This window comes from Gopherus flavomarginatus, chromosome 5 (assembly GCF_025201925.1).
Source record: "Gopherus flavomarginatus isolate rGopFla2 chromosome 5, rGopFla2.mat.asm, whole genome shotgun sequence".
Taxonomy (NCBI): Eukaryota; Metazoa; Chordata; order Testudines; family Testudinidae; genus Gopherus; species Gopherus flavomarginatus.
Window position 1 is genome coordinate 22,706,358 of NC_066621.1, and position 24,888 is coordinate 22,731,245.

The 24,888-nt window shown below is 42.9% G+C and overlaps 1 protein-coding gene across 8 annotated transcripts in view; it reads left to right on the plus strand.

Annotated features, from left to right (window-relative positions):
- PPP1R12B (protein phosphatase 1 regulatory subunit 12B) overlaps positions 1 to 24,888 on the plus strand; it is a 602,395-nt gene that overhangs the window by 29,816 nt on the left and 547,691 nt on the right. For all 8 annotated transcript variants that reach the window (XR_007774748.1, XR_007774749.1, XR_007774750.1 and 5 more), the window contains exons 2-6: positions 8,297 to 8,427; positions 10,777 to 10,895; positions 14,869 to 15,028; positions 20,119 to 20,263; positions 22,435 to 22,509. Coding sequence is in view for 5 of the 8 variants with exons in the window: in XM_050956104.1 (XP_050812061.1) it covers positions 8,297 to 8,427; positions 10,777 to 10,895; positions 14,869 to 15,028; positions 20,119 to 20,263; positions 22,435 to 22,509 (630 nt within the window). In the remaining 3 variants the exon portion in view is untranslated. The remainder of the gene's footprint in view (positions 1 to 8,296; positions 8,428 to 10,776; positions 10,896 to 14,868; positions 15,029 to 20,118; positions 20,264 to 22,434; positions 22,510 to 24,888) is intronic.

Consider the following 24,888-nt stretch of genomic DNA (forward strand, 5'->3'; position numbering starts at 1 on the left):
TCAGGGTGTCTCCCCTCCCCCTTGCTCCTGCACCTCGCTTACCTCATCTTCCATAGAGCAGGGGGACACAGACATTGGGAAGGAGCTTCTAGGCAGTAACTGCCATCTCAGCAAGCTGATTTAATTAACAAGTCAGTGTACTTAAGCCTGGGGTCAGCTACTTAAAGGAGAAATGCTCATTTTTTCTCTCTGTCTGCCCTCCCTCCTTTTCTGCTGCCTTGTAGAGTGTTGAGAGTTAACCCTTAAGGGCTCAGTCAATTGCTAGTTCATTTAGCAGTAAGGCATTCCTTGGAAAATATCCCACCCTCTGACTCCTCCACCTCAACCAAGCTTCACAATTATCATCACTGTGTACCAGTATTAAACTGTATGTTTAAAACTTATACTGTGTGTGTGTGTAATATATATTACATTAATTCTTATGGGGAAATTGGATTAGTTTAACATTGTTTCACTTAAAGTCGCATTTTTCGGTAACATAACTACAGTGTTAAGTGAGGAGTTCCTGTATTTGGAATCTGCAAGTTTTATAAACTGAGTTTTTCCTCCCAATGAAAAACTGGTAGGGGGTCTGATCCCTTGCCAGGACCAGATTGAACAGAAGGAGGTGCAGATAGAAGTTACTCAGCAACACCAGAGATTTGAAGCATACAAGCGATCTTCCTTTGAATCCTAGTTCTAGTCACTGCATGAAACTTGCAGTAAGAGTCACTAAAGCAGGGGTCGGCAACCTTTCAGAAGTGATGTAGTGAGTCTTCATTTATTCACCCTAATTTAAGCTTTCGCATGCCAGTAATACATTTTAATGTTTTTAGAAGGTTTCTTTCTATGTCTATAATATATAACTAAACTATTGTTGTATGTAAAGTAAATAAGGTTTTTAAAATGTTTAAGAGGCTTCATTTAAAATTAAATTAAAATGCAGAGCCCCCGCTAGACCAGTCGGGACCCGGGCAGTGAGTGCCACTGAAAATCAGCTCATGTGCTGCCTTCGACACCCGTGCCATAGGTTGCCTACACCTGCACTAAAATATGAAATAATATACCTAATTGTAAAAAGCATTTAGAATGAAATAACTGCCAATAAAAATACATGGGTCACTAATACTTTTATCCACATAAGAGGCCAACGCTGGCTCCTTTCTAAGGGCAGCCCTGCTGAAAATCTTGGGCCAGAGCAGCAGTTCTCAAACTTCATTGCACTGAGACCTCCTTCTGCCAACAAAAATTACTGCATGACCCCGGGTGGGCCGGAGTCTGAGCCCCACTGCCTCAGGCTGAAGCCCTTGTACTTTGGCTTCAGCCCCAGGCGGCAGGGCTCAGGCATTGGCTTCAGCCCCAGGACCCAGCGAGTCTAACGCTGGCCCTGGTGACCCCTTTAAAATGGGGTTTTGACCCACAGTTTGAGAACCTGTGGTCTAGAGTGAACAGCACAGATGGTATCCATAATTTCTCTCCTTCCTCTCCCATCCTGTTGGATGATTTAGTTGGGGATTGGTCCTGCTTTGAGCAGGGGGTTGGACTAGATGACCTCCTGAGGTCCCTTCCAACCCTGATATTCTATGAGTCTATGATTCCAGTGCAAGCTATATTTCTTCTACTTTTTGCAAGTTTTACAAAATCACACATTGTAAGTACTGTACTGTAGCCTGCTCTAGAGGAAACTTAGTGTTTCCACATTTGAGCAACTGTTGTAAGCAGGGCTTTGGAGCTGTGCTCCGGCTCCGCTCCAGCTCCAGGCAAAAACCTGCAGCTCCACTGCTTCAGAGCTGCTCCGTGCTCCAACTCTGGGCTCCGCTCCAAAGCCCTGGTTGTAATGGACTCTTGTATTGTCTAAAGCTAAAAGGGGTGAGAATTCTTGACTATTTTTTACTTTTCTATACACAAGAAAACAAAATTCAGTAAACAGTGTAGTTAGGGGGCCTTGTCTTTCACGTTTCATACAAAATAATTGCCGAGCTAAAAAATGGTGTTTTCTATTTCTATGCTAAGCTTCTTCTGGAGAAGTTGAAAGCTGTGGGCTGTATTAATACAATATCGCTCAGTTTGCTGTAGTGTTTTTGGTGTGTTCCGAAAGAGAAACACTGCATCAAATCAAAGGGGAGGACTCTTTTACAGCCATATCACTTCTGGCTCTTAACTTGGATCTCCTAAAATGTCAACATGAAGGACTGTTAACACTTGAAGAGGCCACCAAAGAAATCTAAGGGGTGTTTCAGAAGTTGGAGCTCTTCCTTCTGAATGTGTATAGAGCCAGTGCTGCAGTATGGCATTTTGTGGTACTATCTTTAGGAAGAAATATAAATGCAAGGTCCTGATGACTTGTGCTCAATAAAAGATTCAGTAGCATTTTTATAAGATTATAGGCATTGTGTTCATCTTATCTAAAATCACTCCTATAATTTCAGATGAATATTCTCTCTCGTATGCACATGCTCCTGTGAGTTTTCTCCATGTAGAGACAGTATCCGAGATTTTCCAAAGTGATTAGCAATTTTAGGTGCTTCAGTTCTTAGGAAACTCATTGTAGGAGACACCGTCAACCGGCTTAATTTCAGAAAGTGCTGAGCACCCACTCTCTGAAAAACAGACCCCAGTAAGGTGTCAAGTAGGGCCTCAAAGTCCCTCCTGAAAACCATGACCTGTAAAATTACAGTTACGTAAGTATTTATTAAAAAGCTACTTATAATTTCTTGCATGCAACTAATTGAAATGCACAACTGCTAATCCTTATTCAACCTCACTTCATTAGAAATCATATACATGACTCAACCTTGTCTCAATCTGTTCTTCCGCATACCTAGCAAATATTAAAAAAAATAAATATTTGCTAAGCAATGTCATCACGTTGCATGATCTTATAACCCTGCACAATGACATCTCATGACATTTAGATGTACGGGGCTGGAGTGAGGATTGCTTTGTTTGGATTTTAAAGGCTGCATCATTGCTACATTAAGGATTTAAATCCACTTTTACATCCTGGAATGCTCAAACTGCATGCATACATGGGCTAGGCAAATATTGCCACCTTTGGGGTGGCAAGTGAATGCCAACAGGCGAGCACAGCTTTGTAGCCTTTCTTTACTCATTGTTTTATCCTGCACTACCCAGGCGAATCAAATTACTATGCTGTAGACTTCTTTGCAGGAACAGGTGGGGATTTATCCCATTATCCTTTCTCTTTCCAGCTTGCATTCCACAGGAATTGTGCAGGGTGATAAATTCAAGGCCAGTATGAGAGAGACCCCCCCAAAGAATGCATTTTCCTGCTTTTTTGCATCTAGAAAGCTTCCTTGGAACCCAGTTAATCTAATGGTTTGAGTGAGGACCATTTCAGTTCCCTTAGCTGACACCCAATCTGTTCACTTATAGTTGGTGGTGGCTATTTTTGTAGTTCAGATGATAAACAAACTAAACTCTATTCTATTTCTGTCTAACTCGTACAGTGTGGACAATGTGAGTGCATTCTCCTGATTGTAAGGTCAATCATTTAAAGTTTACCTTTCAGGTAAAACTCAAACAGAATAACAAAGTAATTTTACACAAGCAACAAATGTGTAATTTTTGCCAAATAACTTGTATCTCAAAGCCCCATACTACAAGTTGTTCCCTGTGAATTTAAGTGAACTCTGCAGTCTGCTAAAACTATGGGCCAAGAAACATTTAAAATGTTGTGTGTTAAGCCCTTTTATTTACTCTTACTGATCCGACAAGATTTCCAGGCATAATTAGCTTTTTTTTATATTTTCATTCCCAGGTGAAAAATTAGGTAACATGGAGTTGAGTTTGTAAATATTGCTTATTGAAACATGGGTGGGGAAAGCTTGAATCTTATCTTGTATTTAGGGTGGCATCTTTGAATTTTGAAGGCTAAACTTATTATTGTCTATTCTTTAATTCAGGTTTCCCCAGACTTAATCTCACTTGTCCCCTAAAAAGAGATAATGACCTTCCATTCTGCCTCCAGCTCAATTTAATTTAAAATTTGTGTATAGAACCGTAAGCGTGCTAGGTAGAATTGGTGTATGATGGAGACATTTTGATGAAATTCTTGAAGAGGACTCTTGTGTGCTAAATTCAATGGAAAAAATGGTCCCAGAGTCAAAAGTTTTAATGTGACCCTTTCACTGTACAATGTTAAACATGGTTCAGTGTTCTGAGTACAGAGACTTGGACATGCTTAGTCTCATGGTGGAAATGCTAGAAATCTAATGCCAAAATTTGGAAATTTACTGATTAGGATACAGAAGACAAAAAAAATAAACAAAATATTTTGAGTTTGAAATTAAGTTGTTTTGCATAACCACTCAAAGCTGCAAATTTTTGTCAAGTATCCAGCACATTTACGGTAGTTTTAACTACTAAGAAATCCTTAATTTCAAACTCAAAATGTTTTGTTTAATCTCTTTTCTCTTGTGTATGCTAATCAATATGTTTCCATCCATTCCAGTTTCCATTCAAATGCAGCTTAATACAAATCGCTAGTTAAAAAAATCTAGTAGATAAGAAATGCGTCTTTCATAATTTTCTAACAATATAAAATTGTAAAAATTGAGACTGAATAAGTGTACATTAAGCTTTATAATTGTTTCAATGTGTATAGATATTGTTTATACTCCTAGTTAGCAAATAAAGTATCAAATGTAGACTTGCAACATGCTTAATTTTTACTAACAATGAAACAACCTCCAGAAAAATAGCTAAAAGTGCAAATGCAAAACAAGATTTAAAATCGGTCATTTGAATCAAGGCTTCCTATTTGCTGATTTTAAACCATGAGTAAAATATGTGATTTAAATCAATCCTCCCTGTTCTGCTCTCATGTAACTTCCTCTTCTTTCTTCTGTACAGCCCACAAAAATAACTCAGAGTTGGAGACATGTATAACACTTCTTATCCATGAAAAGTGTAAATATACTGTGAGAGGGTTGTCTGGAATGTGGTCACTTTGGGGAAGAGATCTGAAAACAAATCTCTTTTGGGTGACTGCTTGTGACCTAAGGTAACCCAGGAATAGCTTGTTGTGATAAAAAGCAGGGCCGGCTCCAGGCACCAGTGCAGGAAGCAGGTGCTGGGGCGGCCAATGGAAAGGGGTGGCACATCCGGGTCTTCAGTGGTGGGTCCCTTGGTTCCTCTCGGAGGGAAGGACTGTCCGCCGAATTGCTCCTGAAGAATGAAGCGGCGCGGTAGAGCTGCTGCTGAAGTGCCGCCCATCGCGGCTTTTTCTCTCTCTACCCCCCTGCCCCCTTTGCTGCTTGGGACGGCAAAAAAGCTGGAGCTGGCCCTGATAAAAAGAGAATGTACTTTAGTTGAAATTGAATACTCCAGTATTGCATTGTCTGTCAAGGAGGATAGTTCAGGTATATAGTATTACTTTTGGAGTAAGTGATGTGTATTTTGGGGTATATAGGATTGTCTCCTGGTTTTTGTGGTTCTGGGTTAAATGCCGGGGCAGTGTTAAAGCTGTTTAGGTGACTGTAACTGTTCTCATGCTATACTTCTGATTTCGAATAATGCTAGTGGATTTTTTTGAGAGAACGATCTATGAGGCTTTTTCCTTTCGTAATTGGTAGATGTTTCCAAATCTTGTAATAGGATCGAGTGCGGTGACCTTTGGGCTGCACAGGAATTATTGCCAAGCATATGCACTTCTTGCCTCTGAGCGGTGCGAGCTGCTTTCCCACATATAGATCAGGCTGCTGCTACTGCCCTGTTTCTGCTTCCCAGTCCAGTTTTGATGCTCTTGGAGGGAGCATACTGGCTGGGTATGGAGAATACTAAGGAGCAAGCCGAGGTTCTGTCTACATGTACAGCGGTGCAGTTGCAGCAAGTCTGGTGATGATGTTCTATGCTGATGCGAGAGAGCTGTCCTGTCGGCATAATAAAACTGCTTCTGCGAGCGGCAGAAGCTACTTTGGTTGGAGAAGGTCCCCCACTGACGTAGCGTTGTCCACGTAAGTTACACTGACATAAGTACTAATGTGCTCGGGGGGGTGGTTTATTCACACTCCTGAGCGACATAAATTATGCTGACATGAGCTGTAGTGTAGACATAGCCTTAGACACCCTCCACCTTATGCCTCAGAGCTTTAAGGGGTAGGGAGTGGGTTGTAATAAAAAATCCTACAAAGGAAGAATTCCTCCTAGGGGTATGGCTACACTTGCAACTTCAAAGCGCTGCCGCGGGAGCGCTCCCGCAGCGGCGTTCTGAAGTGCGAGTGTGGTTGCGGCGCTGGCCAGCGCTGCAGGTACTCCACCTCTCCGTGGGGATTAGCTTACAGCGCTGGGAGCCCGCTGGGGCACTGTTTACATTGGCGCTTTACAGCGCTGTAACTTTCTGCTCTTAGGGGGGGTGTTTTTTCACACCGCTGAACGAGAAAGTTGCAGTACTGTAAAGTGCCAGTGTAGCCAAGGCCTAGCAGTCCAGCCACTCCATCTCCATTCAGGTGCAAATCAGTAGACAGCAGGATTTTTTTTTATTTTATTTTTTTTTAAAAAGGGCGGCTTCCCTGCAGGCCAGAGACAGGAATGATATGTACCCCATGAAATGGGAAAGCTTAAGAATTTTGTCACCCTCTTTTGAAAACTTCCCTTCCTGACTAGTTATCTCAGCATCAGTTGAGTGTGTCCTTAACATATTCAGATTTTGTTTAAAACTTCTAAGTAGACTCCTCACTGAAAGAGCAAATATGCTGGTAAAAGTACACAAATACCCTGGGTGGACATGAGTGGTAAGAGTCCTAACTATTTAATAACTGACACCCCCATTCTGCTATAGTTTAATTACAGAATGCAGGCTTTTTATTTTAGATGTTTGAGGAATGAATATGCTTATGAAGGGAACCTCACAGTATTTTTATTTAACTTCAGATGTGCTCTTTGTTTCCTCACTGTTTTTTTGGTGGTGAAGTGGCTTTTTGTTCAAAGGACAAAGTGGCTATTTTTAGATTGTGTATCACAACAAACATGCCATGGTGGCCTAATTAGGGACGTAAGGAAGCCTGCAGCCATGGCCTACAGATGATCAGTCTGGCCAGAGGACAAGCGCCCATATATGTGCACATAGGAGGTGTGTAATCCTTCAGTACTTACTACACCTCTGGCCTCCAAGTAACTCATTTTATCTTCTCCTCTACTCCTTCCCCTGCCAAAAAAGTTAAAGGACTCCTTGATAAGCACAAACAAGAACACAATAGAGAATCACATATGAGTCCAGCTACTTTTGAGCAATGAAGGGGTAAAGTGTTTAACTTCCAACTATTCATTCTCTTTTGTGAGCTTTTGTATGTTTGAAACATTGTCCAAATTTGCCTAAAACCGATCAGAAGAATGCCACTCTGTATGTCAACTATTGGGCAGATTGTTATGTTTTGATGAAGCTAAAGGGTGCTGATGGTCAATCATCTTTACAGTGAATGGAACCTTAAGTGCTGGTCCAGTTTGAAACATGATTGTACAAATGTTTTTGTGAGGATCCTTGTCTGTCTTTCTAAATGATTTCCATGCCAGATCTGCTCAGGTTACACAGAGAAACATTTGTCCTTACACTCAGCTTTGCAGGCTTAGCCTGGGATCTGAAAGTCAAGCTGGTTCTTTCTGGCAACCTCATAGCAAAAGTGTCTGCATTTGAAATCTAGTAGTATTGATACACATGCTAGATTAGAACCCCACTCTCTCTCAAATAGCACTACAGAATCCAAGCAGCTAACAGGAATAGTCAGATTTAATTTTAGGCAGTAAAGTAAGCAAAAACTACTCTTAATACATGAGTTTGAGTAACGATATGACGTTTTTATGTTGTCACTTCTCAGTAAAATTTCATTTTCACTATGGAGTCATCTGTATAAAGGGGCAAATATCCCATTTGTAGAAGTTCTGATTTTCCTGCATGTTTGACTGTTAATTTCCCTGAACTCATACTTGGGCTGCACAACCCTAATGCAGTGGTTATTTCCTGGAGTGTCCTGGCATTCATGTCATTGAAGCTTTTCTGGAACAGCATGATCTAAATAAATCTACAAGTTACCTTGCTTACAGGAGTCTAATGCCATACTTAAGATGAATATAGACGGATCACTTTACAGCATGATCCTTTCCTCTGAGGCAGGGTGTGTATGGGGAGAGAGGGAACAGGACAAACCAGTATAGAGATATCAGAGGTAGAGCTGTCAGGTAGACAGACATCAGTGAGCAGGTGTAGTGTGGGTGTGAAGCCTAGGTATCACTTACTGCTAGTAAACCGAAAATGGAAGTTGTTTACTATATTTAACACCACCTGCTTCCTCCCCCATAGGCCTGTATAGACGAGAACCTGGACATGGTGAAGTTCCTGGTAGAAAATGGAGCCAGTGTAAACCAGCAGGATAATGAGGGCTGGACCCCCCTTCATGCTGTGGCATCCTGTGGCTATCTGAACATAGCAGAGTGAGTGAGTTTCAAGCTGTCATGAGTATTTACAATAACAAATTCCACACCTTCCTCCTCAGATCTGGCACATGGAAGGCTGATGCCATGTGACTCAGAACAGCAGATGTTGGAAATGCTAAGTTAAAAGGACAGAAGAGAAGTTGCTTTTAGTCTTTGCTACTGATTGTAGGGGTTTGGGTGGAAGATGTCACCAGTCTGCCTTTTGATAATTGCATCTGAAGTCCTTAATGCAATGTCAGAGGTCTAAGCTAAAACCTGCTGAGTAAAACAGAAGCACAATGACTGACTGTGTGCACACTAGAGAAACGAGGTGGGTGAGGTAATATCTTTTATTGAACCAACTTCTGTTGATGAGATAGACAAGCTTTCAAACTTACACAGAGCTCTTCTTCCGGTCACACTAGTAAAGCACAAATCAGCTGCAGCTCAACTGCTTGCTGAGCAGCTGTGCCTGTCCCCCTTCAAAAGGGAATGCGTGCAGAATTTTAAACTTTACAGAGGGGCTTTGGGACTGAAAAGGTTTTATTTTTGGTGTACATTTGAAAAATATAAAAGGTGTATAATTACTGTGATGCTGTTACTCCAGTTTAAACCCATACTGTCAGACACGGTGCACAAGTGTAAAGTGTTTAAATTATTGGATTAAGCAGCACCAGTGTAAAGCATTGCTTTTTATGCCCATGTAGCATCTCTCTGACTAGGGGTTTGAAGGATAACTATAGTTATGGTCTCTTGAAAATGTTCCTAATGTAGACAGGTTCTAGGAGCAGGGCTGTCCTTACCCATACGCAAAGTACACAGCTGTGTAGGGCACCAGAAAATTTGGGGCACCACATTTTCTGGTGCCCTGCGTAGCTGTGTGCTGCTTCAGCCCCTGATCTGCCCCTTCCCCATGGCCCCTGCCCCTGCTCCGCCCTGCCGCTTCCCCGCCCCAGCCCCGCCCCCACTCCCCTTAAGGCTTGTCTACCTGGAAACACTCAGGAAAGTTAATACAAATTAACTAAAGGTTTGGATTTGTTAAATTGCATCTATGTGGACACTCTCATTCAGAATTAAAGTAGGCTTAATTTGGTGTAGATAAGATCATAGAGTGAGTGACTTGCTTCTCAAGATTACTCTGACTTCAGTACTTGGAATCAGTAAGTGTGCTGAGAGGACTAACACGCTGCAATTGACCGTGGTATTCATTCCAACCCATGGGACCAATAACTCTAATTGCATTGGGGGAGATGTTATGATGTTAGATTTGTTGTTCTAAGTCAGCCAGTTACTGTGAGGATCTGTTTAGGAGAGTGGAATAATTGGAATCAAAATATTGCAAAACTAAGCAATAGGGTTCTCATTTGATTGAGCTGTGGTTCTGAAAAGCAGACTGGCTCATACCCAAGGCAAATAGAAATTAGCAATTTTTTCTTCAATCTCTGCTCCATGCACTGTTCTAGCCCAAGAAATGTCCACTACAGTTCAGTTACTCCCGTCTTCTCGTGGGTGGCCTTTTGCTTGAGTGACCCAGGCAGACTCTGCACCATTGCACTGATGGTGAATGGCAGGGAATGCTAATTTCCAGTGGCAAAAGGTTAAGGAAGGTGTTTTTTGTGGGTTTAACTTGGGTGAGGAAGAACATTTTGACAAAGATGTGTAACATTTTTGATAGAGGACGTTTAGGGGAAAGATCAAGTATAAAATGATAAACTTGGCATCAAATATCAATGCAATTTCTGCATATCCTAAAACCCCATCAAAGATATCATGGAGCTAATAAGCTTAATGAATGTGCAGAGTTTGGAGAACAGCTACTTTGTTTTTTCATGTCTAAATCCAGAGCATAGAGAAGCCTCCAGATACTGTTTAAAACATTAGGCTTCCTCCTCTGGAGAAGCTTTCAATGCAAGATAATATTCGCAAATTTCAAATAAGCTTTTCTGAAAGGGGATGAAAATAAGGAAACAATATTTTTCCTGCCACTCCCTCCCTAACCTGTAAGACCTTTAACTGAGAACTTTGCTAGTTTGTCACATTCTTTAATGACATGCAGGCTGAAGGAGAAATTGCCTGTTCTTGTATGAACTTTTGATTAACTTATAAATAGAGAAGTGGAAGAACATAATGAAGATCAGTCTTATTTGTTTTTTTAAACTGGCTGTATGGAAATAGGTGTATATCAACTGTTTGCATGGGCTGCGATGGAGGAGCAGCAGGAGTTCTAAACTCCTAAATTGAGAGGCTTACAGAGCAGTCTCATTTGGGATCTCACTTGAATCAGAAAACCAGATACTCTGTTCTGTCATATTTGAATTTCAATTCTGGTAACAGTCTGATACATCAGTATGGGTCTAATTTGTATAGATACTTGCTCAGCCATGGAGCCAACGTGGCTGCTGTGAACAGTGAAGGTGAAGTCCCATCTGACCTTGCAGAGGAAGCAGCCATGAAGGACCTGCTTCTGGAACAAGTAAAGAAACAAGGTAAGCCAGCTGTGCACTTGAACATGCTTCCTTTGGGCCTTCTAGGGGCTTTATAAGGAAACTGGATTTACTAGATGTCTTGATGAAGCTGAAATCTGGCCCAAGGAGTAGCAGAACAATTTAACTTGGATGGCCTGGCATTAGAATCATTGTACAAAACACACTGTGATATAGTTCACAAATTACTAATACTTAGTTTCCATTCTGCATCCTCTGTAAAAGGGCTTGTACAAAGAAGGCAAAATACCACATGGCTGAAAATGATAATACCTCATACAGGATTTCTTTACTCTCAGATTAATTTAAATTCAGGTCTCCAATATCCAGAGTGGATTGGTTTAAATCAGTGATTTAAGTCACTGATTTAAAATAATCAGCCACAATATTTTGATTTAAATAATTTGTTTTAATCTTGTGTTACACTTGTACTTTTGAGTTACTTTTCTAATCAAAGGTTGATTCTCATTGGTTGATAGCCATAAAACATGTTGATTTGCAGCTAAAATAGCCTTTACATTAAATTTGGTACTTTTTACTAACCAGGATGGTACACTATATATTATTTATACACAATTATTTAAGCAAATTATAAAGGTTACATTTATTCAGTTTCTTAACATTTTTTGTTGGAAAATGGTGACTCATTTTTTGCTCGTGATTTGTCAAGCTGCATTTGGATGGAGATTGGAATTCAATTAAATGCTCCAAAAGCATTTTAAAATTGTCTTTATTAAAAAACCTTAAAGTTCTAGATACATAGGAAAAAAGTGTCCCATAACATGTTTTGCATTTAATGCTGATTTATTAAACAGAAATACTATCTGTTGTTAATTAATTGAACTGATTGTGTCTGGTTACCATGTCCTGCAAGATTTTAGAAATAGTAAGTACCATCCTCTCACATGATTTTTATTCATTGATTGAAAGGGGTATTTTTCCTGCTTTTTCAACTCGCAATTGGTTTTTCAACTCTGAATGAACTAGTCATTGAACTGAACTAGTTGAATGAACTGAAATGATGAAAACATTCTCTGTACATGCAGACGAGGTTACTCTTGTCAAAAGCTGGTTTAGCACTTCAACAAACTGGCTGTAGGTGCTTAGCCAGTGACTTCAAGTTCAGTGGTTTGACTTTATTTAAAACTTTGGCAGCAATAGTACCATCTGAATATTTTTTCTTTAATTTAAATGATTTTAATAATTATAGTATATTTAGGCCTTAAAATTGAAGTTGAAATAATGACAACTCATTGTTTATTTTTAAAAAGAAAAATGTATTTAAATACAAATCCAGTTTGAATAAAAGATTTTTTTAAAACCAGGTAATTGATTTTTATCCAACCAGTTGGTATCTGTGAAGTCCTAACTTCTCTGAGGTCTGTTATAATATTGCTATCACATTATTCCTAACAAGAAAAACTATTGCAACTTGGATTTGCGTTTGATATATTTTTCTCCACTGGGAACAGCAAAGGTCTTGTCTATACTGGGATTTTATAGCAGCTACGCTGTTTAAAAAGCGTCTTATGTCTGTGTAGTTTGCTCTGTTTTCAAACCAAGGTAAACTGCACTGGTGCAAGTTGCTCTTTACAACAATGAAAAGCATTGGTGCTAGTTATGATGATGAGGGCCCTACCAATTTCAAGGCCATGAAAAACATGTCACGGACCATGAAATCAGCCTTTCCCTGTGAAATCTGATCTCACCTGCTGCTGGGAGCCCGGGAATCCTAGCTGCTATTCCGGCCGCGGGTCAGGAGTTGTCTTTCCTCTACACGTCTGCTTTTGGTGGGGAGATCAGACCCACCTCCACAGGTGGCACAGAAATGAGTGGTACATCCTCACTTCTGCGCTGCTGTAGCCCAGGAGCTGGGCTCTGGGCTTCCACCACCCCGCCACAGCAGCTCCACCCGCAGCACCAGGCGCCAAGCTCAGGTCTTGCTCCCGATGGCTGCAGCTGGGGCAGCCCGGGCTGTGGGCTTCAGCCCCGCAGCTTCGACCAGGGCTTGGGGCAGTACAGGCTGGGGCTTCCTCTGCCACTCCAGCCGGAGTAGTGTGGGCTCAGGGCTTTCACCTTCCTTCCCACCTCAGCAACTCCAGCTAGGGCAGCGTGGTCTCTGGGCTTCCACACACACACACCCCCTCCCCCCAGCTCCAGCTGGGGCTCAGGGCTGCCCGGGCTCGAGGCTTCAGCCCCATGACGGCAGCCGGGGCTCAGGGCACCCGGGCTCTGGACTTCTTCCCCTGCTGCTCCTGTCAGGGATCAGGGTGACCTGGTAGAGGCTTCTGCCATGGGGCTTCTTCTGGGGCTGTGGCACCTGTTTTTCCTGGGGGCCCAAAAATTGGCCGGGGGCTCTTGCCCTAATTTGTCCCTGGCATGGGCTAGCAGCTAGGAGCCTCTGCCCGGGGTGCTTCCAGCAGCATGAGCGAGACTTATTCACCTTCACCTCTGGGAACCACCTCTAACTGAAGGAAGCTGGGAGGATGCTGCCTTCAGAGCCCCGCTCTGAACTCAGCACAGAAGTGAGGGTGGCAACATTGGGACCCCCTTACAACAACTTTGCAATCCCCTCCATGATTCCATTTTGGGTCGGGACCTTCACGATTACAGCACCATGACATTTCAGATGTAAACATGTGAAGTTGTGAAATTGACAAATTTTAAAACCCTATGGTCATGAAAGTGACCAGAATGGACTCTGAATTTGGTAGAGCCCTAATGATGATGTATAACCCCCTTGGGCACACAAGGCCTAAGTGTTCCCTCTACAAGGCACTGCCTAGACCAGCTATCTTTGCGCTGGTGTGGCTAAGCATATTCCACACGTCTCCACTGGAAGCTTGCACCAGTGTAAAATTGTGAAGTTCTAAACAGCAGTAAATATACTAACCTGCCTTATCTGCACACTTAGGAAGGACTACAATGGTGCCTTCCCTTTTGGAAAGTTTTCTCTGCTGCTATAAGGGTTAGAGCCTTCACTTTTAAAAATAGAAGCTTAAAGTCTGTAATAATTAATGGAGCTGGGCCCTTATGCTCAGAGACCGTTTCCGACTTGATATTGGCGTCTGGGAGACTGGAATTTTCAAGCCTTGCTTAGGAAGAAACTTGAAAGCCTGCCTAAAAGGTTCGCCAGGAGTTTCTATGGAAAATGTAGCCTTTTCTGAGTTTTACTGCATTTCCTTGGAAACGAGAGCCATTTAACTCTGCTTCGTTGTTGCATAGCTTACTAATGATGTTGGTCCTGGAGTAGTCTGTGTACTGGAATGAATCCAGCCTTAACCCACATATGCAGCTTAGACGTTGTGTTGGCTGTTTTGTTCCTAAATGATCTTTGGGGCAGGATCAGTGGCTCCATTATTATAGGAATGTGATGAATCTTGTTCCCTTCCATGTGGGCGCACACCAACATATCTGTTCGCATTTCTGCGGTCATTTAAATTCATCACCTATTTCTTTGCAATACAACACATTGACTTCAGTGAGTTTTGGGCATGCAGGAATGGACTGTTAATAAGCTCATTTATCAATAGTTTTTTTGGGGGGTTAACCTTGCAAAAAGCATCTGAGGTGCATCTTATCAGCTGTACACAACAGATTAAATGTATATTCATGTTTAAATCAGTTTGTTAGTCTGTTCTTTAGGCTGTACTTGACTCTTTTCAAGCTAGATCTGCATTTTTGAGGACCCAATTCTTGCACCCATATTTGATTCATGCTTTACCTCGCAATTAATTGTGGGCTGGCTTATGAATGAGTCTCTCAGTTTTAAGTATTATTAATATTAGTGAATTTGTTTGTATTGAGGGTGGTTCAGGAGTTCTCCTACATGCTAGGAAATGCTGTTAGTGAGCTTGTGGAAGACATTGCAAAACGGCCAAAAACTTTGTTAAAATTATTCCATTTTAAATTGACGCACAAGTACAGGTGAGTTTTGGTTTGATTTTGTTTTTCCATCTGCGATCTGCTCCCACAGGGGTGGACCTGGACTTGGCAAGGAAAGAGGAAGAGCAACAGATGCTGCAGGATGCACGGCAGTGGCTGAACAGTGGGAAGCTTGAGGATATAAAGCAACCTCGGTCAGGTGCTACTGCTCTGCATGTAGCTGCAGCCAAGGGCTACTCTGAAGTCATGAGGTAATGACGCCTTTACATCGGTCAGTGCCTTGCTTTCAGTTCTGTTGTGGAATGGGGCACTCCTAGTGCCCTAGTTGGGGGTGAGGTTTGCTTTGGGAGTGTGGGTGGTGGGAGAGTTAGGCACCCAACTCCCATTCAATCTCAGCTGTTCCGTTTATAAACATATGCACCCCAAAAGATGCCTATCCAAAGCTCTGGGTGCCTCGGGGTGTTTCTTAGCCTGAAATTGAAATAAGGTGTGTGCCTCTCCTTCCCCTTGCCATGTGACCTTAGGGGAGAATTGCAGAGAGAAGCCAACCAGACTCCAGCCTGTAGGAGCAGAAGCAACCACAGCAGGGGTCTGGGAACATTCTCATCAAAAGTTTTCAGATGTCTTGTGCCTTGTGCTGATTGACTGTTTACTCCAACCTTCCCACTTCCTCTAACTCAGTCTCTTCACCTGCCTCTCCTACCCTCACTCTCTTTGTTCCATAAACTGATCCCCTCCCAAGTAAACCCACCCAAAAGAAGAAGAAAAAATATGGAGCTATGTGACATTTGCCACGATCACGTTGTTGACTTTGCTGGTGTGTTCTACCTCGTCCCCCACCCTGTCTCTGTCTTGTATATGTAGACAACACTGTCTCATGGCTTCCTTGTACTTCGCCGTCTGTCTGCATCCATCTACATGTAGATTGTTTGCTCTCCAGGGCAGGGACTGTCGTCTTGCTCTGTTTTTTATGCTCCTAGCACTGTGGGATCCTGGTCCATAACTGAGGCTTTTAGGCGCTATAGTAATACAAAGTACCGTATATACTCATTCATTAGCCCACTCGTTTCTAAGCTGACCCCCTAAGATGGTTAGGTAAAAATAGCAAAAACTGTATGACCCTTTCATAAGCCAACCATATATTTCAGGTTTTGGCAAACTTTGGCTCCCGGCCCATCAGGGTAAGCTGCTGGCAGGTCGGGACGTTTTGTTTACTTGGAGCATCTGTAGGTGTGGAGCCCCTCAGCTCCTAGTGGCCGCGGTTTGCCATTCCCAGCCAATGGGAGCTGCAGGAAGCTATGCGCTGCTTCCCGCAGCTCCCATTGGCTGGGAACGGCGAACCGCGGCTACAGGGAGCTGAGTGGCTCCATGCCTGAAGATGACCCAAGTAAACAAAATGACAATGTATTAGATATTCAATTCAATGATTCCATAGAGTTTAAAATCATCAAATTTTGGTGTAGACCTATTTATAAGTGGACTCCCGCTCTTTCATGCGTCACTCTTTTACCAAAAATTTTTGGCTTATGAATGAGTATATGCTGTAATATAATGTAGCATTTCTGTAGGGTTAATTCTTGACTATGCAGAGTTGGGAGTTGCAAGTTAAATGTTATTGCAGGATAAAAGTGATTGCAGTCTGTGTACCAAATGTGTTTTGCCTGGAAACTCTGGGTTGAAGTGTAACTAATTATTTGCAGGAAACTAATGACTGCCAGTCAATGGTACTGTGATGTACCAGTTATGTGATATTAAGCTTTACTGCTTTTTGCATGTAACTATTGGTGCCCCGTAACTTAAGCCCCTGTCACACTCTTTCCTATACATATGCTAAATAAGTTAAATTAGTCTTGCAAAATTGTTTGAACTTATCAGCCTAGGGAAAAAGACACTAGCCAGTCGTCTCTTAATACGCACATTCCACTTAGGGCTTGTCTACACCACACAGCTTTTAGCGAAATGGCTGTGTCGACACAGCCTTGTTGCTAAACATCGGTGTGTGTGTGAACGCTCTTTGTCGGCACTTTTGCCAACAAAATACTTCCAGTCCTGTGAGCGGCGTTTGCTTTGTCGATAATGCCACGTTCACACTGCCAGTTGCCCTGGCAAAACTTTTGTCTTTCTGGGGGCGGCTTTTTTTAAGTACCCGTGAAAGACAGAAGTTTTGTTGCCAACTTGGCAGTGTAGACGAGCCTTTAGTGCTGCTTGCAGTTTCAGTAATGGAGAGGTTGAACTTGGACTGCTGCTGAGCTGAAGCTGAGTGGCCCCTCTGATAGGCCTGTGAGTGTAAAAGCAGCGCCCCTGAGCAGCCTAGTAACGTACTTGGGCAAACGGAACTGAGGGTACATCCAGACTACATATCGGCGGGTAGTGATCGATCTCCGAACGCGTTTCCTGTCGACTCCGGAACTCCACCAGAGTGAGTGGCGGTAGCGGAGTCGACGGAGGAGCCGCAGCCGTCGATCCCGTGCTGTGAGATTGGGAGGGGAGTCGGAATAAGATACATCGACTTCAGCTATGGTATTCCTGTAGCTGAAGTTGTGTATCTTACATCGACACCCCCTGCCAGTGTAGACCAGGCCTTAGTAAGGTTTTCTCCAGCAAAGTGTTTTCCAACATTCACCTATGTGCTTAGTCCCATGCCACCTCTTGTGCTATGGAGGAACACCTTGTAAACTCCCACAAGGCTGCTCCATTGTCCAGGCTCACATCCTCTCTGAAAACTCTCCTCCAGTGTGATGGCTACAAGACACTCAGTTGCGGTTAGGCAGTTGATGTGCTCAGACTGCTGTTTTCATCCAGCTCTTCATAACCATCTCAGTGTTTCCTTGTGCTCCACCATCCATCTCCACCTGTTGGCTCTTGTTTATACTTGGATTGTAAGCTCTTTGAGGCAGGGACTCTTCCTTTGTATAGCGCCTAATGACACAATGGGGCCCTGATCAGGGTCCTTGGGCTCAAGCACTGTAAAAATAATGGTGCCTTGTCACGTCTGTCCTTAGCAATGTTTTGCACACAGTCCAGTAATGAGATGGCTGCACTTTCCAATAGTCACTGTTGGGTATGGTGCTTATACCTCTTGTGGAGAACTTCCCCTTGCTTCTAGCTATTTCAGAAAATAAAACTGAGCTGATCTGGGCTCTTACCCTTTGATATTTTATGACCACCCCTGAGCTCAAATCTAAACTCTAGTGATTTACACCAAGGGCAGAGAGACAGGAGCTAGCAAACCTCTTAATGAGACACAGAATTACTCTTTGACCTTGAGCAAGTCTCTTAAAAGCCTTGTTCCCCACTTTCTTCAGCTGGAAAATTAGCTTAAAAAGTCAGCACCTGGTCGAAAAGCACATGTTTCAGCTGAGCTGCTATGTGAGCCATTTAACAATACTATAGCACTGAAACATAACGATTTAAAAGCAGCAGCAATGTCAAAATCCCAATGCTTCCACGAATGACAGTGCTATAAAGGCAGCATACTCTGCCTCTGATCAGTGGTGGCAGTTTGGAATGACACATAGGTGCTCACTGCCTGTCCAGTGCACCTCTGCCTTAGGGAAGGTTGCTGTGGTGATGTGGGGACTCTTGAAGGTGATGGTGGAATCCCCAAAATACAAATAATCAAAGAACAGGGGCAAGCATCTCAACACATAGAGCCCTACTGTGACCTCCCTAAATGTTTAGGCTGGTGGGTGCTTAGTGTTGTTAAAAGGCAGCAGGTCTTGTACTTCTCAGTCACTTTGGCACTCTTGAAAATCCCTTAGGATCTCAACTATGGACACTCGTTTTTTCAAAAACCTTTACATAAAGATTTTGACTGGGTGCCAGTGTTTCACGGCATCTGCAAAGATCAGATATACAGGTGAGGGGGAAAATCAGACAATGGTATACGTGGCGGAGGTGTTCCCAAAGTGTCTGGCTTCCACCAGAATTTGCTTTTACTGCACAGATCCCAATCTATTAAGATGTATGTCTTGTCTTGTAATCCTGATTTGTGGGTTGTCTTGTTCATTAGCTGTCGGTCGCAGGCAGTGAAATCCTTGCTCCAATCCCTCTCTGGTAGTCCTGCCTCCACTGGCCTGTCAGTCTGTGGAATTTGAGTTGTGCTCTTTGGCCGAACCAGCACTAGACTCTGGTCTGTAGTGAAAGGCAACCAGCTTTTTCTTAGAAGCCATTACTGGGACTTCTCTACCCAAAACTTATTGCGTCTTTGTTTGGCTCCTTCTCTGCCAAACAGCCTTACACTGCAGAGATCCCATCTGGCCTCCCCTTCCAAATGCAGGCTGCTTCTTAGAGGTGCTGGGGTAGTGGTGCACAGTGGCTGGACCTCTCCCAAGCCTCCCAGTTCCCCCCGACCTCCCTGCATTGCCAAAGTATGCTTTTGTTTCAAGGCCAATTTTCTGTGTGGCCCTTCTAAGATTTTCCTCCTTAAACTGTTCACTTAGTGGCTCATGCACAGATTATGCTAATTCTCTTTTGTGTACTAGGTGCAATTCAGGATGTTGGGACTTCTAATCCGTAAGGCTTTGCATGGCTTGTCATGGCAACCATGAGTCCCCCTAGGCACTGTCCTATCAGCTGCAATCAGCTGGAATGATCTGGCTAATAGACCCCAGATTAGAAGACAAGGTCTTCCCCTTTTGGTTCTACCAAAGTCACTTTGCCCTTCAGGACAGGCTACAAGTCATGTTTTTCCATTCTGGTATATCCTGAGTAAAAGGGTCCTGTTGTGGGCTGGGGAAGTATAAATTGACTTTTTTGTCATTTGACGGGGGCTTTTTATAATAAAGAGACTCAGGGATGCTAGAGGTCTATAAAATTGTGAATGGTGTGGAGAAAGTGGATTGGGAAATGTTGTTGTTTACTCCTTCACATAACACCCAGTGAAATTAATAGGCAGCAGGGTTAAAACAAAGATAAGGAAGTTCTTCATACGACACACAGTCAACCTGCGGAACTTGTTGCGGGGGGATGCTATGAAGGCCAAAAGTATAACTGGGTTCAAAAAAGAATTAGACAAGTTCATGGAGGATATGTCCATTAATACTATTAGCCAAGATGGTCAGGGACACAGCCCCATGCTCTGGGTGTCCCTAAACATCTGACTGCCAGAAGCTGGGACTGGATGATAGGGCGTGCCTCACTCAAAATTACCCTATTCTGAATCATCTGGCACCAACCACTGTCAGAAGACAGGATATTGGGCTTGGAGGGATGATCTAACGCAGTACGACCATTCTTACGTTCTTATTTGCAAATGAACATAAAAATACAAACGGTCTAATGTTTACCACGCTAACCCCCCGGTAGCATGGGGATTCATTGTGTTTTTTTCTTTCCTTAGGCTCTTGATCCAAGCTGGGTTTAATTTGAATGTCCAGGACAACGATGGCTGGACTCCACTCCATGCTGCTGCTCACTGGGGAGTGAAAGAAGCTTGCACTATCTTGGCTGAAGCGCTCTGTGACATGGACATCAGGAACAAGCTGGTAAGTGAGTGTTAAACTATTGATGCAACTTCAGAGTTCCAGTGACTGTCTGGAAGCAAGGATTTTACTGCTGTGCTCTGCTCTGCTGAAACAGTCTTTACTAGAAGAGCCCTGGTCCCTGTTAGGTCAGAGCTGAAGTGTGATTTTTATAGAGAAATGTGCGCACACTTCTTTTGCCCATTGCTCAGCCCAGCCATCTGGTAAATTGCAAGAAGACCAGCTCTAATTACCCTGTATAAATTGAAACGTATTTGGAAACACCGAATTTAAAGACTTCCTGTTTCTGAGGCTGCTACCCTCCCTAGTCTTGCGGAAAGAAGTTAGTCAGTGAGTCTTAAAGCTCAGGAATGTAAGGGAGGGGAGTGCAGGGTATCTTCTGTTTTGGTTTAATACTGTCTTGGCATCTTAAAAGTGACCAAAAATCAGTCTTATTTGCATGGGAAATAAACCAAGTACAAAAGACCTGGTGGTGGTAATCCCAGAGCTTTTCATGGGAAAGCTTTAATTGTGGACATGTAGCTGTTACTGGAAGCCTGTAGCTCTTTGAAGCTAACTGATTGGATGCTGAAAGTTTTAAATCCTTTCCATTCACTCTGAACATCTTGGTCATATAAGCTGGGGGAACCTGCAGAATTCTCTAGTTGTGAGGGTGGGAAGCAGAGAGACAGTGTAACTATTTTTTTTGCTGATTACAGTATTAACTTCAGAGCCACATACTGTTGATGTTTAAAAATGTACTTGTCCCCCATGAAACTCCCATCCTGTTCTCTTTTCCTGTTATTTCTGAACTCTGATGTGTATGAAACTGTTTTTACGTGTCTAAACAGCTTTCTGTCTGAATTGATTCAGTGCTGTGGTATCATGGCCACTTCTCTGACAGTGGATTGAGACTATACCTGCTAGAGCAACATCAGTGAATTAATCCAGGCAGGAGGCTTAGGCGGCTGAGAGAACAAATTATTTTTTAAAGTGTCTGGCTGAGCGTGGCATTTTCCTCCTTGCATAAATGAGGAATAGAGTAACATCTGCTTGTAGTGGAAATTGATTTGAAAAATTACACATGTGATTCATTCAGTTTATTTTTGTTTGTATGATTATTCACCTAAGACCTGATCTGGCAAAGAGAACCACATGGACAGACCCCTGCCACCACAATTCTCTTTGCCGGATTGGGATCGAATTTGCAAAATTCTGTAATCCTCAATGGTTGTCTCGGTAACTGCTGCAAATTAGCGAGGTTCTACTGCCTTATTGTCTTCAAACAATCCCTTTGAAAGTTAAGTGAGTCATAATATCTTTAGTGATCTGGCTATGGGTTGTAAATTCCCTGGCCAGGAGCTGTGGCCTGTCAGTCTTCATTTAATCAACAGCCATCAGGTTTCATTATTAATGTGATTAATAATGTGGCTGAGTATTTTGATTAAAATGATAGTGTTGCAGGTCTCTTGCATTACATCCCAATGTGGCCTTCCTAGTTATTTTATACACTTCTACCCCGAAATAACGCTGTCCTTGGGAGCAAACAATCTTACTGTGTTATAGGTGAAACTGTGTTATATCGAACTTGATTTGATCTGCTGGAGCATGCAGCCCCCCCCACCCCCCCGAGTGCTGCTTTACTGCGTTATATCTGAATTTGTGTTATATCGAGGTAGAGGTGTATAACAGTTCAGGACAGAGACCCCTCAGCTGTGTTCTGTTGATGGCTGCATTGGCAGATTGCCAGGAGCTTAGAAGGGTGCATTAATGAATAGGGCAGGTTGAGGTCACCCTCATCCTTAATGTAGATGTGCAATTTTTGGAGAGCATGTGACCCAAATGCAATAGTTCTTGCTGCTGAGTTGGAGCATGGGATCTCATTTTCTCTGAGCTATATTTGTAATAAAGGTGAGTCTGGCCATGGGTTACATTATAAAACTGCAGCCTCTGCTTTTGGCCATCCCTAGTCTAGGAATTAAGTGACTATGACAGAATGACATGAGGGCTGTCTTCTCTGCCATCCCATTCCATATGTCACCTGGCAGTTGGAGGTCCAAGCAGGTCTCTGAAGGTGGGGGTCTCCTGGTTGCGTACTGCGGCGTTCAGTTCTTTTATCCACTGGTAAAGAACATTTCTCACATATTAATGAAGCTTGGATGGTTCCTTTGTTTTCTAATTGCCCATGTCATCAGGGCCAGACACCATTTGATGTGGCTGATGAGGGACTGGTTGAGCACTTGGAGATGCTGCAGAAAAAACAGAATGTGGTGAGTTTTTGGCTGACCTCTTTCTTGCTTTCTAACTAGCTCTCTCTGCATGGATAATCTAACATACATATGATGTCTCAGTGGAGATATGAAACTATGTGCCATCATTTCTTAGATAATCGGGAGACATTAAACATAATGGCATACTTAAAGTTCCAGAACCCGTTTGCTAGCAACTCAGCTGTAGCAAGAGGGGCAATGATTTATCAACATCTGGCATTCTAGACATTGAGTGTAGCTGTACAGTTAATCTTTATATTTACCATTGTCCCTAAATCTCTTGTTTCTGGGAGGTACTTACATAGCAACTGAGGAATGCTTATGGTTACTATAACTTCACGTAAGAGAGGGTGACTCAAACACTGTGTCCTGCTGTATTCTGAACTGGTATATTTGTTCCTGTATTGTCTTTTAGAAGAGCAAGGCTGAGTGAGGGAGAAGTAATTATAAGTTACTATGTGAACCCCGACATTGGGAGAAGTGTAGTAATTTCAAACCCACGCTAAACAGTATGTCATCTTGTGATGTGGTGGAAGCCTTGAGATCAAAGGAAAACTGATCCTCATATTGCAGCATTGGCCTGGAGTTGCATTCCTTCCTAGTCCATCTCAGACTTGCCACACATTCATTGATGTCACCAAGATCCAATCAAGCAAAAAAAAAAAAAAAAAAAAAAAAAAAAAAATCCAGCCAGATGCAGCATAACATGGTGGAATTAAAGCGGTGTTGCTAGAGAGAAAATGTTAGCTATAAAACCTGGTGGTGATACCAGTACTTACAGCTTTGAGGAATAGGGCAGTGAGAGAGGTAGAACTCAGAATTCTGATTGCATCCTTTTTTTTTTTCTTTTCCAAAACTGTTTTTAATGTGAACCAACTTCTCAGCAAAGTAGGGGAATTGATAAACTAATATATAAATAGAGTTCTTTAGGCTTTTCTCCCAGGAAGTGTGAACCAGCCTAATGCAGAAAACTGCCCTCCAAAAAAACCGAAACAAACAAACAAACAAAAACCCCACACCTACAAATTCTCTTGCATATAGCATAAAAAAAACTGCTATAACATGCATGAACAGGCCATACACAAATTTCTTAATGAATCTTGTCATATTTCTTTCAGGCAGGACCAGGAAAAATGGTGGTATGTCTTCTGTGTTCTCACCTAACCTTAGGCTAAATGAGGCACTCAGAGCTCTTAGGAGAAGCTCTATATTTCAAGTCATGAATGACTTTCCTGGGCTTATGTCTGTTGGAACCATCGAATCATAGACTTTAAGGTCAGAAGGGACCATTATGATCAGCTGGTCCAACCTCCTGCACAACGCAGGCTACAGAATCTCACCCACTCACTCCTGTAACAAACCTCTAACCTATATCTGAGCCGTTGAAGTCCTCAAATCATGGCTTTAAGACTTCAAGGTGCAGAGGATCCTCAGCAAGTGACCCAAGTCCCCCGCTACAGAGGAAGGCAAAAAATCCACAGAGCCTCTGCCAATCTGCCCTGGGAGAAAATTCTTTCCCGATCCCAGATATGGCATGCATTCAAAGATGCGAATATGTTTGTGCTTCTTACATGTCCAGTGGGATTCTGGGCCTCTCTATCAGCAGAGGAAGAACTTATAACTTACCTTGGGCAATGTGCAGAAAAAGCAAAGGAGGGGAGAAGTTCTCTGCTGAACAGATCTAGCCACCCCAGTCAACCTCCCCTTATAGCACTGTCTTGATATTCTGTTAGTTTAAGGCAGGGGTCCCCAACGCAGTGCCCGAGGGCACCATGGCACCTGCCAGGACGTCTAAGTGCGCCTGCATACTGTCTGATGGACAAGCATCCACCGAAATGCCACCGACAAGCTGTGTTATCCAGAGGCGTCGCTGCTGAAATGCTGCTGATTTTCGGCGGTATTTCAGTCTCGACGTCTCTGGATGACACTGCTTGTCGGCGGCAATGCCTATTGATGTTGCCGCATTTCAGCAGATGCTTATCTGCCGCTGTGGTTCTCGGGGGCTCATTGTCTGGTGCCCACCAGACAAAAAAAGTTGGGGACCACTGGTTTAAGGCATCCAATGCTGGGGTCCTGCAGTGCTTTCCAATCCTATAAACCCTGCACTGCGATGTTTACAATTTTGGGATTCCAGGGTGCATTCACTTGAAGAACGTGAGTGCCAGGCTGAGGGATTTTTAGTGGGATTTTCAGGCTCAGAATGATCCTCAAAATGCACGACTACACTGGAATTACAACCTCTTTTTGCTCTACATAAATACATGCCTATAGCTCCTGGGAGTTACCCTGACTATTACCATGCTGCTACTGGTTTATCCATCCCTAATGGAATCACTGGTGACAATATTCCTGAACCAGGTGGCCAAAACAGTTCCATCA